Source organism: Pristiophorus japonicus, chromosome 21 (assembly GCF_044704955.1).
Source record: "Pristiophorus japonicus isolate sPriJap1 chromosome 21, sPriJap1.hap1, whole genome shotgun sequence".
In the NCBI taxonomy this organism is placed as follows: domain Eukaryota; kingdom Metazoa; phylum Chordata; class Chondrichthyes; family Pristiophoridae; genus Pristiophorus; species Pristiophorus japonicus.
Window position 1 is genome coordinate 78091291 of NC_091997.1, and position 13091 is coordinate 78104381.

At 47.7% G+C, this 13091-nt stretch overlaps 1 protein-coding gene and 3 pseudogenes across 3 annotated transcripts in view; 1 reads left to right on the forward strand and 3 right to left on the reverse strand.

Annotated features, from left to right (window-relative positions):
* Positions 1-2670: 2670 nt before the first annotated feature.
* LOC139234200 (U2 spliceosomal RNA) lies at positions 2671-2905 on the reverse strand (annotated as a pseudogene).
* A 133-nt stretch (positions 2906-3038) lies between these two features.
* LOC139234208 (U2 spliceosomal RNA) lies at positions 3039-3273 on the reverse strand (annotated as a pseudogene).
* Positions 3274-3431: 158 nt separating this feature from the next.
* Positions 3432-3661, reverse strand: LOC139234254 (U2 spliceosomal RNA; annotated as a pseudogene).
* A 5948-nt stretch (positions 3662-9609) lies between these two features.
* ppcdc (phosphopantothenoylcysteine decarboxylase) overlaps positions 9610-13091 on the forward strand; it is a 140612-nt gene continuing 137130 nt past the window's right edge. Inside the window, exon 1 of one of the 3 annotated variants that reach the window (XM_070865084.1) lies at positions 9610-9817. In XM_070865084.1, coding sequence (XP_070721185.1) covers positions 9641-9817 — 177 coding nt within the window. In that variant the 5' untranslated portion in view covers positions 9610-9640. The remainder of the gene's footprint in view (positions 9818-13091) is intronic. The other 2 variants (XM_070865083.1, XM_070865085.1) reach the window with 2 other exon arrangements.

The following is a 13091-nucleotide window of genomic DNA, read 5'->3' on the forward strand; positions in this document are numbered from 1 at the left end:
ACTCCAGAAACTTGGGAAAATAATCCACGCTTACACCGCAGTACAATGCCAGGGAAGTTCTGCACTATCGGAGATGCAGTCTGTCGGATGACGTGAAACCAAGGACTAGTTTGTCCCCTCAGGTGGACATAAAAGATCGCGTGGCACTATTCAAAGAAGAGCTGGGGTGTTCTCCTGGTGTCCTGGCCAATATTTATCCCTCAACCAAGATCACAAACCGATAATCTGGTCACTTATCTCATGGCTGTTTGTCGGGGGCTTGCTTTGTGAAATTTGGTTGCCAGGTTTGCCCCACATTACAATGCTGACTAAAGGAAAGAAAGACTTGGATTTATATAGCACTTTTTGCAACTTCATGATGTTCCATTACAACCAACTTTTGAAGTATAGTCATTGTTGTAATGTAGGAAACTTGGCAGCCAAATGTGCACAGCAAGCTCCCACAAGCAGCATTGTGATAATGGCCAGATAACCTGTTTTTGTATGTTGATTGAGAGATAAATATTGGCCAGGGCACCGGGGATAATTCCCCTGCTCTTCTTCGAAATAGTGCCATGGGATCTTTTACGTCCACCTGAGAGAGCAGACGGGGCCTCAGTTTAACGTCTCATCCGAAAGACATTAATATTGTTTTGCTGCCCCTTGAAGATTAGGAGTGTCCCATGAAGCCACAAGAGAGCTGAAGAAATCTAAAGTGGGTTCTTTGTTCATTATTGTAGTGGAGCTACAAATTCTACTTGGATATTAGGACATGTGAAACCAGGATATAGAGACCTAGCTTTCACAAGAGTAGGCTGAAATGTTAACCAAAAGTATATAGAGTGCGGCAAGTTCCACGCTTCTGAGAACTTATGTACCTGAAGTACCTCATCCCTAGTGCCATTCTGGTAAATCACCTCTGCACCCTCTATGGTGCAATCTGATTTTAACGCTAATTGGAGCTTTAGAAGGCAGTCAGATCAATCAGAATCTAATTTATTTCAAGATTGCAGAACAATTATGCGTTCCAGGGTTGAAGTGTGTACACACACATACACATCCACGCACACACACCTGTAATCTAACAGCAGAATAATCCATTTTGTGTTGAATGGGGCAATGTTCCTGTCATTATCAAACAGCACATCCTCCCAACGTACTGCGCAGGGCAGCACGGGGGGTTTTGTTGCCGGTAGAAATGTTCTGTCCAGCTCACTGGTGTCACATCACATTTTCCGTGTGACACTTCAGGTATTGTGTGTCTCTGTGCAAATTCCTTGCAGCTGATTGACTCAAGTTTTGCATTCCTAAATTATGCATGTTCCCAGATCCACTGCAGACACTCGAGCTACATTGGCTGATGCTCCCACGCACCTGTGTGCAACCTCCTGGACATTTTTCGGATCGACAGCTGCTCAGAACATTCCGGGTCTTGCTGCTTGTCAGCGCCTTGCACCTTCTGGAAATGTGAATTTGTTTGAACAATGGTTGCTCTGAATAAAAACAGGACGAAGGACTGGATTATTATTCAAGTTTAGGAGAAAGTTCTGAATAAATGTCCTGAATTTAAGTTTCCCAGGTTTGAGAACTTTGCTTTTTTTATATATATATATATATATATTCGTTCTCCGGATGTGGGTGTCACTGGCTAGGTCGCATTTATTGCCTATCCCTAGTTGCTCTATGGCCACTTTGGTATGGGGCTGGAGTCGCATGTAGGCCCAGACCCAGGTAAGGACAACAGGTTCCCTTCCCTCAAGGACATTAGTGAACTCGTTTTTTTTTTACATCATTCTGACAGCTTTCATGGTCATTTTATTGATTTGAAATGAGCTGCACTTGCCTCTGACCACTCCCAAGAGATGCAGTGTCCAACTTCAGTCATGCTCCCTGCCCTCTCCATTTGAATGCACCTTCACAACCCCCTCAGCTGTGTCCTTTGCAGCAGAATATCCACCAATATCCACATGCCAGCCCTCGAACCCATTGTAACTCGGCCCTATTTGTACTTATTTGCTGGATTGTCCTGATTGAAGTGTGTGAGCCTGGAGGTTTGGAAAAGGCTGATGTCTCATTGCTAAATCAGATCCACGCACAACTTGAAACGGATGCAAATTAATGGCAACATAGGTTTAAATGTTATATGTTACCCCTGAGGCTCCGTGGTACAGGCTGTGAAGCCAAAAAGTTTGGGCACCTCTGTTCTGCAGCAACTGCTGTCCATGCTTCTCATCACCTTCATTATTCCCCCAACTGTTCTCTTCTGCTCTCTTCTTCAAGGGCTTGACAGGTTAGATGCTGAGAGTCTGTTACCCACTGGCTAGAGAGTCTAGAGCTTAGGGGTCATAGTCTCAGGATAAGGAGTTGGACATTTAGGACAGAGATGAGAAATTTCTTCACTCAAAGGGTTGTGAACCTGTGGAATTCTCTACCGCAAAGGGCTGTAGATACTCGGTCGTGAGTATATTAAAGACTGAGATCAATGGATTTTTAGGCAGAAAGGGAATAGAAGAATTTTTTTTAAATTCATTTACTGATGTGGGCATCGCTGGCAAGGCCAGCATTTATTTATTTATTTTTTTTTAAATTCGTAGCCAATCGTTCCAATTCTTTGTCAAATACAAATGCCAGAGGTCACCTTGCACATGCCAAGGATCACTCTGCGCCAATGCTCTTAGCCAAAAGGCCTAGAGCCACTGCACCGTTCCTGGAAGTACTGCAATACCAGGTTCGTGCCATGGAGGTGGATGGGTCAAGCCACCCACACACCTCCGTGGAGGTGGATGGGTCAAGCCACCCCACCCACCTCCTGTTTCCAAAAAAGCAAGCATATACCTTCCTGACCAGGGAGAAACCACCCGGAGGTCATGGTGGCTGGTCAGAACAGGTACTACACTTGATCTTAGCCAAAAGGTCGAGATGGCAAGGCCAGCATTTTTTTTTTTTTTTTTAAATTTGTAGCCAATCGTTCCAATTCTTTGTCAAATCACAAACGCCAGAGGTCACCTTGCACATGCCAAGGATCACTCTGCGCCAATGCTCTTAGCCAAAAGGCCTAGAGCCACTGCACCGTTCCTGGAAGTACTGCAATATCAGGTTCGTGCCATGGAGGTGGATGGGTCAGGTCCCCCACACACCTCCGTGGAGGTGGATGGGTCAAACCTCCCCACCCACCTCCTGTTTCCAAAAATGCAAGCATATACCTTCCTGACCAGGGAGAAACCACCCGGAGGTCATGGTGGCTGGTCAGAAACGGTACTACACTTGATCTTAGCCAAAAGGCCGAGAGCCACTGCACCGTTCCTGGAAGTACTGCAAGGCCAGCATTTATTTATTTATTTATTTTTTTTTAAATTCATGTCCAATCGTTACAATTCTTTGTCAAACGCCAGAGGTCACCCTGCACCAGTCAAGGATCACTCTGCGCCAATGCTCTTAGCCAAAAGGCCTAGAGCCACTGCACCGTTCCTGGAAGTACTGCAATACCAGGTTCGTGCCATGGAGGTGGATGGGTCAGGTCCCCCACACACCTCCGTGGAGGTGGATGGGTCACCAATCCCACCCACCTCCTGTTTACAAAAATGTAAGCATATACCTTCCTGACCAGGGAGAAACCACCCGGAAGTCATGGTGGCTGGTCAGGTTAGTTATGCAGATCTTAGCCAAAAGGCCGAGAAGCGAAGCATTTATTGCCCATCTCTAATTGCCCTTGATATGGTGGTGGTGAGCTGCTATTTCAGAGTCAACCACATTACAGTGTGTCTGGAGTCACGTATAGGCTAGACCGGGTAAGGACAGATTTCCTTCCCTAAAGGGCATTAGTGAACGGGTTTTTACAACAATCCATTTCATGGTCAACGTTACGGATAGTATCTTTGTTTTTAAATTCCAGATTTATTTCATTAACTGAATTAAATTCCCCAGATGCCGTGGTGGGATTTTAACTTGTGTCTCTGGATCATTGGTCCAGGCCTCTGAATTACTAGTCCAGCAACATAGCTGCTATGCTGCCGTACAGCAAGAAAGTGGAGTTGATCTCGAAGTTTAGCCGTGATCTTATTGAATGGCTCGAGGGGCCAAGTGCAGCATAAGAGCAGCCTGTTGGGTGGTTCTTTTCTCTCCTCCCTCCCCCCACCCCACCGCCCCGAGAATAGTAACCTTGTGGAACAGGCTCGTGCAGTGAACGCTGATTTGCTGAATTCCTTCGGCATCCCCATTTCTGACATTACAACAGACTATACTTCAAAAGTACTTAATTGACTGTAAAGCACTTTGTGACATCCTGAGGTTGTGAAAGGCGCTATATAAATGCAAGTCTTGTAGTGATCAGGAACCCTGGTTGATTTTTTTTTTTCTCCCCCCCCCCCCCCCCACCCTCCAACTTACACCAGTTGTTTTTCTCCGCTGCCACAGTCGCAACTCGGGTGCAACTGACCCTGATGCCCTCCTCCTTATTCCTCAGGTCCAGACCAGGGGTGCATTTACTCCAAAATGAAGGAAATCCGTTGTTAATAAACAGCAAATGTGGGTGATATTTTAATCTGAACAAGGTTAAATGTTTATGGTATTTCTGCTTCATGTTGAAGATCAGTTCTAATTTCAGATCTTTTAAGTTTTAAGATTATTGGGCAAAATACACCAAGCCAGAAAGAGGAAATGTCCTTGTTAAACACCCCCTGTGGCGTCCATCTGCTGTTTCGCCAAGCCTCACTGGCCATGGACATGACTAGCTGGATTCTCTCAGTCTAGCGCTGAATGAGCTGACCTGTGTCATGGCAGCATCAGGGTTTGTAACTGCAAACACGGGTTCATTTCTAGAGGGATAGCATTGTAAAGCAGAGAAGTTATGCCAAACCTGTATAGAACCTTGGTTCGACCACACTTGGAGTACTGTGCACCGCTCTGGTCTCTATAGATTATGAAAGGGTTTGATAGGGTGTAGAATGTGGAATTCGCAACCACAAGGAGTAGTTGAGGTGAATAGCATTGATGCATTTAATGTGGAAGCTAGATAAGCACATGAGGGAGAAAATGCAGATAGGTTGAGATGACATAAGATGGGAAGAGGCTCGTGTGGAACATAGTCACTGGCATAGACCAGTTGTGCCCTCTGGCCTGTTTCTGTGCTGTATATTCTATGCATATTCAGCATCTGTGCTTTTAGGAAAGCATCAACAAATGCAAATGTTGGTTGTGTGAACTTCCATTGAACCTTGGAAAATATCCAGCTGTACAATTATAAATATAATCCCTCCAAACTTGGCTTGCTTCTAGGGGGAGTATCTTGAGCTGTATCGTTACTTTTTTGTTGAGCTAAATAAAGTGTGTGCTGGTGCTGCTGCCTTTTGACGAGCTGGTCTTGGACAGCCAGCGACAAACACTAAAGTACACCTCTCTGATTCAGTGAGGACTGCAGACGGGAAGACCTTGTTTTTAGACTCCGCTACTCCAGGCCGACCTCCTACCTTGCACCCTCCCGAAACATCAGCGCATCCAAAACGTTGCTGCTCGTATGCTAACTCGCACCAAGTCCCGTTCACCCATCACCTCTCTGTGTTCACTGACCTACATTGCATTGGCTCCCGGTCCAGCAACGTCTCGAATTTTAAATTGTCATCCATGTTCAAATCACTCTATGGCCTCGGCCCTTCCTATCTCTGTAATTGCCTCCAGCCCTATAACGCTCCGAGATATCTGCACTCCTCCAATTCTGGCCTCTTGTGCATCCCCAACTTACATTTTTTTTTTTGAAATTTGTAGCCAATCGTTCCAATTCTTTGTCAAATCACAAACGCCAGAGGTCACCTTGCACACATCAAGGATCACTCTGCGCCAATGCTCTTAGCCAAAAGGCCTAGAGCCACTGCACCGTTCCTGGAAGTACTGCAATACCAGGTTCGTGCCATGGAGGTGGATGGGTCAAGCCACCCCACCCACCTCCTATTTCCAAAAAAGCAAGCATATACCTTCCTGATCCAGGGAGAACCACCTTGGGGTTATGGTGGTTACTCCCCTGTCAGGTCAGTTACGCATGATCTTAGCCAAAAGGCATCCCCAACTTACATTTTTTTTTTTTTTTTTTTAAATTCATGTCCAATCGTTATCCAATCGTTACAATTCTTTGTCAAACGCCAGAGATCACCCTGCACCAGTCAAGGATCACTCTGCGCCAATGCTCTTAGCCAAAAGGCCTAGAGCCACTGCACCGTTCCTGGAAGTACTGCAATACCAGGTTCGTGCCATGGAGGTGGATGGGTCAGGTCCCCCACACACCTCCGTGGAGGTGGATGGGTCACCAATCCCACCCACCTCCTGTTTACAAAAATGTAAGCATATACCTTCCTGACCAGGGAGGAACCACCCGGACGTCATGGTGGCTGGTCAGGTTAGTTATGCAGATCTTAGCATCCCCAACTTACATTGCCCCACCATCGGTGGCCATGCATTCAGCTGCCTAGGCCCTAAGCTCTGGAATTCTTTCCCTAACCCTCTCCGCTCTCTCTACCTCTCATTTAAGACGTTCCGTAAAACCTAACTCTTGACGAACCAGTCCGAATATTTCATTAATACGCGCAGTCAAATTTTGTCTGGTTATGCGCCTGAGAAGCAACATGGGACTTTTTACTACATTAAAGGCGCTATATAAATGCAAGTTATAACAGAGAAAAGTGTTATTCAGTAGTACTGAGATGGCCCTGATTTTATCTGCATGGGCCCAATGGCGGTTATCAGAGAGTAGTAATCATCGCAAGATATGGATAAGGGGGAGTTAAGATAGGATATCAGCCATGATCTTATTGAGTGGTGGAATATGCTTGAATGGCCTACTGCTCCTAATTCTTATCTTCACACAGGGCTGAGCTCACAGAGGATACAGATGTGATACATGGTTGGTACCTGGACACTGAGGAGGTGGCCTGGGACACCAAGAAAGGTGTCTGTATTTGAGGCAGGTGTAGGAAGCAGTGCTTGAGGATTGGCCACAGGGCTGGAGAGAACGGAGGGACTAGAGATAGTGAGAGAAGAGAGGCATAGGTCAGCGAGAGGAAGCAACCGCTGATCCACGTGGAAGGTATCTGTTTCTGTGTACTGGTTAAAGAGAGAGGCTGGTCTCAACGAGGGTTGCCAACCTTCCAGGATTGCCCTGGAGTCTCCAGGAATTAAGGTTCAGGACACTGCTTATGAGCAAACCCAGGAGAAAAATCATAGAGGTGTTAAAAAATTGTCTTTTTAAAAATTAAATCTTTGAGCACTTGTTTATTGTCATAAAAAATATTGGAAATGGGGATGGGGGCTGTTTGGTGGACAGTCCAGAATCATCCAATTGGGTAATGAAGAGACTACTCGCTTTCCAATTGGCCGTGGGAAGGCGGTGAGCTTGGACAAGTAGGGTGGGTGCGTGTGGGGGAGGGGCAGTTGGAGGCAGGTCATGTGATGACACCTCCAGGGACATGTCCAACCAGAGTTGGGGAACCTGGTCTCGATACCACAGAAAAACCAGGAAGAGATCAGAAGGACTGATGGACCTGCAGCCGGAGAGCATGCTGTATGGCAGATGTCACAACAGTGAAGAAATGTTGGTCGCCACTGCTGGGTCTCTTTAGTAGATTAAATAAAGCTGGCTGGGATATAGATTTTTTTTTTTGTTAGTTAAGGGTATCAAGAGAAATGGAGTCGAGGTGTAGTTAACCATGATGTGACTGAATGGCGGAGCACGCCTGAGGAGCTTAACGGCCGCCTCCTGTCCTGGTTAATGTTTATCACTCAATCAACATTGCCAAAGCAGATGATCTGGCTGATACTCCATTGCAGTGCTGAGGAAGTGCTGCACTGTCAGAGGTGCCGTCTTTTGGATGAGGCGTTAAAGCGAGGTTCCGTCTGCTCTCAGATGGACGTAAAAGATCCCGTGGCACTATTTTGAAGAAGAGCACAGGAATTATCCCCGGTGTCCTGGCCAATATTTATCCTTCAATCAATATAACACAAACAGATTATCTGGTCATTATCACATTGCTGTTTGTGGGAGCTTGCTGTGCGCAAATTGGCTGTCGCATTTCCCACATTACAACAGTGACTACACTCCAAAAGTAGTGCATTGGCTGTAAAATGCTTTGGGACGTCCAGTGGTCATGAAAGGCGCTCTAAAGGTGAGTTCTCAGGTGGCTGAACAGTCCAATACGGGAATTACAGTCTCCGTCGCAGGTGGGACAGACAGTGTTTGGAGGAAAGGGTGGGTGGGACTGGTTTGCCGCACGCTCCTTCCGCTGTCTGCGCTTGGTTTTTGCAAGTCTTTCTAATATTCCTAAGGATTGGTCGAGTGCTGGAAACCTGCTGGCTCATGTGTACTGCAGTCGTGAGTCCGTACCTTCAGGCGACAAGGATGAAAAATAATTATATTTGTTTGAAATTGATCACAACTAACTTGATTTCTTGAATCAACGGATGAGATGGAGATTGGGCAGGAGGCAGCATTTGGGAAGGTCACCGATAGCTCGCGCAGATTGAAGTCATTACAACAGGACTGAAGGAATTTGAGTCATTCCTTATGCAATGAGTAATTCCTTGTGCAGTGTTCCGGAATACATAATCATCATCATAGGCAGTCCCTCGAAATCGAGGAAGACTTGCTTCCACTCTAAAGGTGAGTTCTCAGGTGGCTGAACAGTCCAATACGGGAATTACAGTCTCCGTCGCAGGTGGGACAGACAGTGGTTGGAGGAAAGGGTGGATGGGACTGGTTTGCCGCACGCTCCTTCCGCTGTCTGCGCTTGGTTTTTGCATGCTCTCGGCGATGAGACTCGAGGTGCTCAGCGCCCTCCCGAATGCACTTCCTCCACTTTGGGTGGTCTTTGGCCACGGATTCCTAGGAGCCGAGACTCCCAAAGCAAGCGCTCTACTTGGAGCTCCGACACGGCAAGCGAGCCCTAGGTGGGCTGAGGAGACATTTCAAGGACACTCTCAAAGCCTCCTTGATTCCAGAGTCCACAACGCCAATGAAAGCCCTTGGAAAGAGGGCAGCCCATTCATTTTAATAGGGGGCTTTCCCGAACGCAATGGATGCTGGGATGATCCTACCGCCATTGGCGACCTTTGCTTTGTGCAGTTGAACCAGAAGCGACAACAGGAAGAATAAAAACTCATTAATAAAAAAAAAACACCGCTGGGAAAGCACTCGGCCGGTCCGAGCGACACGGGTGGAGAGAGAGAGAGAGAAAAAAAACAGGGTTAACGTATCAAGCTTTTGTGAAGGCCAGGAGGATGTTTGTGTCTTTGAGGAACAGCGGGGCCGGCGCTCTCCATTCCCAAACGGGATAGGAGCCGGAGGGGCAACGGGCACGCGCGGACTCGCAATGCCTCTTGGGTAATGTGGTTCCTGAGGCGCGAAGTGACTACATTTCCCGGCATGCAACGCGCCCGCCTACGCCTGGACGGTGCCACTTTTCCGTTGGCGGGGGGGCGTTTCCCATTTAATCTCACATTTTGGACTCTTGAGCACTGGCCGAGCGGCAGAAATCTCAATTGAACGCGATTTGTTTCTAATTTTCAGCATTTGTAAGATATCCGCGCGGTTATTGTGGGGGGAGGTTTGGTCCGAGAGTGTTGGTTGCGGGTCCGTCACCGCCCCCCCCCTCCCCTCCCGCTTGCGGTGCTGGGCTGGAGGATGGAGCGGGGCCGGAGATGCTCAGGCTGCCCCGAGCGCGGCTCCCCGGTCCCAGAGCCGGGCCCGGGGGCAGGGGCAGGGTGTTTGGGTCCGCGGCGGGTGCTGTTGGCGGCCAGCGGCAGTGTGGCGGCCCAGAGACTGCCGAAGCTCACGGCCCGGCTGCTCGGGTTAGGCCAGGTGAGTGAGTGAGTGAGTGAGAGAGAGAGGGGGGGAATGGGGAGGTGCAGAGGGGGAATCCTGAGGGGGCAATAGCGAGGGGATTATGGGGGTAAATAGGGGGTGACTATGGGGGTAAATAGAGGGGTTATGGGGTGAATGGAGAATAGGGGGGATGTGAGGGAGAACAGGGGCAGATGGGGATAATATGGGGGAAATAAAGGAACATTTCGGGGGGGGAGATATTGGGGAATATGGGGATGTCTAGGGGGGAATAGGGCAAATATGAAGAAGAATGGGAATATGGGGAGAATAGAGAGGGTGAATGGGGTGGTGTATGGGGGAATGGGGAGAGAGTGTGAGGGAAGGGGGGAATGTAGAGAACAGGGGAGGTGAAGGGTACAAGGGGCTTCCTCAGCTATTGAAGTCACTATTTATTCAATTTATTTAATGATACTTGGTCAAAATTTAAAATGCCATATAAATTTTTTAAGTTACATAATTAAGAACTTGTATTTCTATCATGCTTTTCACCACCTCAGGATATCCCAAAGATCGTTACAGCGAAGGAAGTTCTTATTTTGAAAATTAGTCACTGTTGTAATGTAGGAAAGACGTCAGTCCAATTTGCTTGACACTCCAGTGCAGTGCTGAGGGAGCGCTGCACTGTCGGAGGCGCCGTCTTTCGGATGAGACGTTAAACCGAGGCCCCGTCTGCGCTCTCGGGTGGACGTAAACGATCCCACGGCACTATTTCGAAGAAGAGCAGGGCAGTTATCCACAGTGTCCTGGCCAATATTTAGCCCTCAACCAACATAACAAAAAAATGGATTATCTGGATCATTATCACATTGCTGTTTGTGGGAGCTTGCTGTGCACAAATTGGCTGCCGTGTTTCCCACATTACAACAGTGACTACACTCCAAAAGAACTTCACTGGCTGTAAAGTGCTTTGGGACATCTGGTGGTTGTGAAAGGCGCTAAGTCTTTGTAAGATGATCGCAGTATCCTACAGAAACACGGTGGGGGAAAGATTGGCTACCAACAGGTTGTATGTCACTGATGGGCCTATTGTGGATATTTGGGGCCCAAGTTTCCACACGATAAAAAACGGGCGCCCCTCCGAGCTGGGCGCCCGTTTTTCGCGCCTAAAACGGCGCCGGACAAAAATCGCGCGATTCTGGAGAGCCCTGTTTGGCGCGGCGCCCAGGGGGGCGGAACCTACACTCACGCCGATTTTGTAAGTGGGAGGGGGCGGGTACCATTTAAATTAGTTTTTTTCCTGCCGGCAACGCTGCGCGTGCGCGTTGGAGCGTTCGCGCACGCGCAGTGTGAAGGAAACATTGGCATTCGGCCATTTTTGTAGTTCTTTGTAGCTGTTTAGTTTATGAACATTTTTTAATAAAAGCACATTGCCATCAGCACGGAGAAAGCTGCAGGAAGCCTCAGAAAGTTGAGGCAGCCATTTCCCGACGACCTCCCCCTTTTGCCGTCGGGAAATGGCTCCTCAATTTCTCAAGCTTCCTGCAGCCTTCTTTCTGTCTCCCTCCCTCCCTCCCTCCCTCCCTCCCGCTGTCTGGAACGGCTTCCTCCCCGCCCCCACCTCGTTCTGGACGCCTAATTTGTAACCTGCGCCTGATTTTTTTAATGTGTAGAACAGGTTTTTTCAGTTCTACAAAAATCTTCACTTGCTCCATTCTAAGTTAGTTTGGAGTACGTTTTCACTGTGGAAACTTTCAAATCAGGCGTCAGTGGCCTTTTGAAGAAAAAATTCTGTTCCAAAGTGGAACTGTTCTACCTGACTAGAACTGCAGAAAAAAAAATGTGGAGAATTGCGATTTCTAAGATAGTCCGTTCTCCACCAGTTGCTCCTAAAAATCAGGCGCAAATCATGTGGAAACTTGGGCCCTTGATGTCTCCAAGATAACAGGAGACTAATTAATGTCCTGTTACTGACTGCTCCATTTTTGATCAGGGCGGAGGAGCGGTGAGAGATTGAGGTCCAGGAGAGGCGAGGGTTCGGGACCCAGGAGAGGCAAGATTCCTGGTGCAGCACGGGCCAGCCCACACTGCGATCTATGGATAGTAGGAGCATGTGCGCGCACTAGATCCGTGCAGCAGAACTGGTCTCCAGTCGTCTTAGTTCATCCTTGCCACTGGACCAAGACCTAGCTCTGTCAAGCCCGCTTAGTGGCTGGTGTGCAATGGCCACCACATGCTAAAAAAAATCACGCACAGGCATCTTGCATCCTTCAACATGTAGTTCGGGACCTAGAATGTCAGGTCCCTCATTGAAACACCTGTGAACTAATCCCTTTTTGGTGTGGAAGTGGGTCATCATTGATACGAGGGACCGCCTAATATTATTATGGACAGATCATATGAGCCATTTTTGATGTTTAAGTAACAATCCTCATTAGCCTGACAATTCCAGACATAATAGCCTTGATTGAAAGCAATGGCGCAAATAAAATATAACACTTATTGTAAAATCTCGTGTATAAATCGCATCTTCATGCACATTTCACACACTGTCGATCTGCACAGAAATGACTTTGATATTCCCACTGACCACATTGCAGGGTCCACAGGGGCCCGATAAGTCATCACATGCGCACAATGTGATGATGCTATTCCCAGTTTATATATTGTTGCCTCACAAGCTGGAACACATTGAAATACCACACACCACCCCAGCGGCAGTAATGCAAAACAGCTGCAGAAACTTAAATAAAGAACTTACATTTGAGGTGTAGTCACTGTCGTAATGTAGGGAAACGTGGCAGGCAATGTGCGCACAGCAGTGAGATAAATGACATCATTGCCCGTTTACATAGACCCGAGAGCACAGATGGGGCCTTGGTTGAATGTTTTATCTGAAAGACTGCGCCTCTGACAATTTGGCGCACCCTCTGTACCGAACTGAAGTGTCAGCCCAGATGTTCGGAAGTCTCCTGAATGGTTCCTGAACCCACGGGCTTCTGATTCCGAGGCACGAATGCAAAGCAACTCAATTAGCTGATTTTTCCCCTCGCAATGTTAGTTTTTTTTCTGCCCACAATCAATCGAACTGAGGCTATATTTCGTCTTGCCATTTTTCCCCAATGTGCACCCATTCCCCTTTCTTTGCCTACGACTATGTTTGCTGCCAAACTGCCTACTTCACTCACCCGTGTCCCCCTGCAGTCTTGTGAATTGTTCCTCACTTGGCCACGCCCTAAATCTGATACAGTCAGCAAGTTCCGACGTCATGTCCCTTGAGCCTCTGTTCAAGTCTAAACCAAGAAGGGAGGTC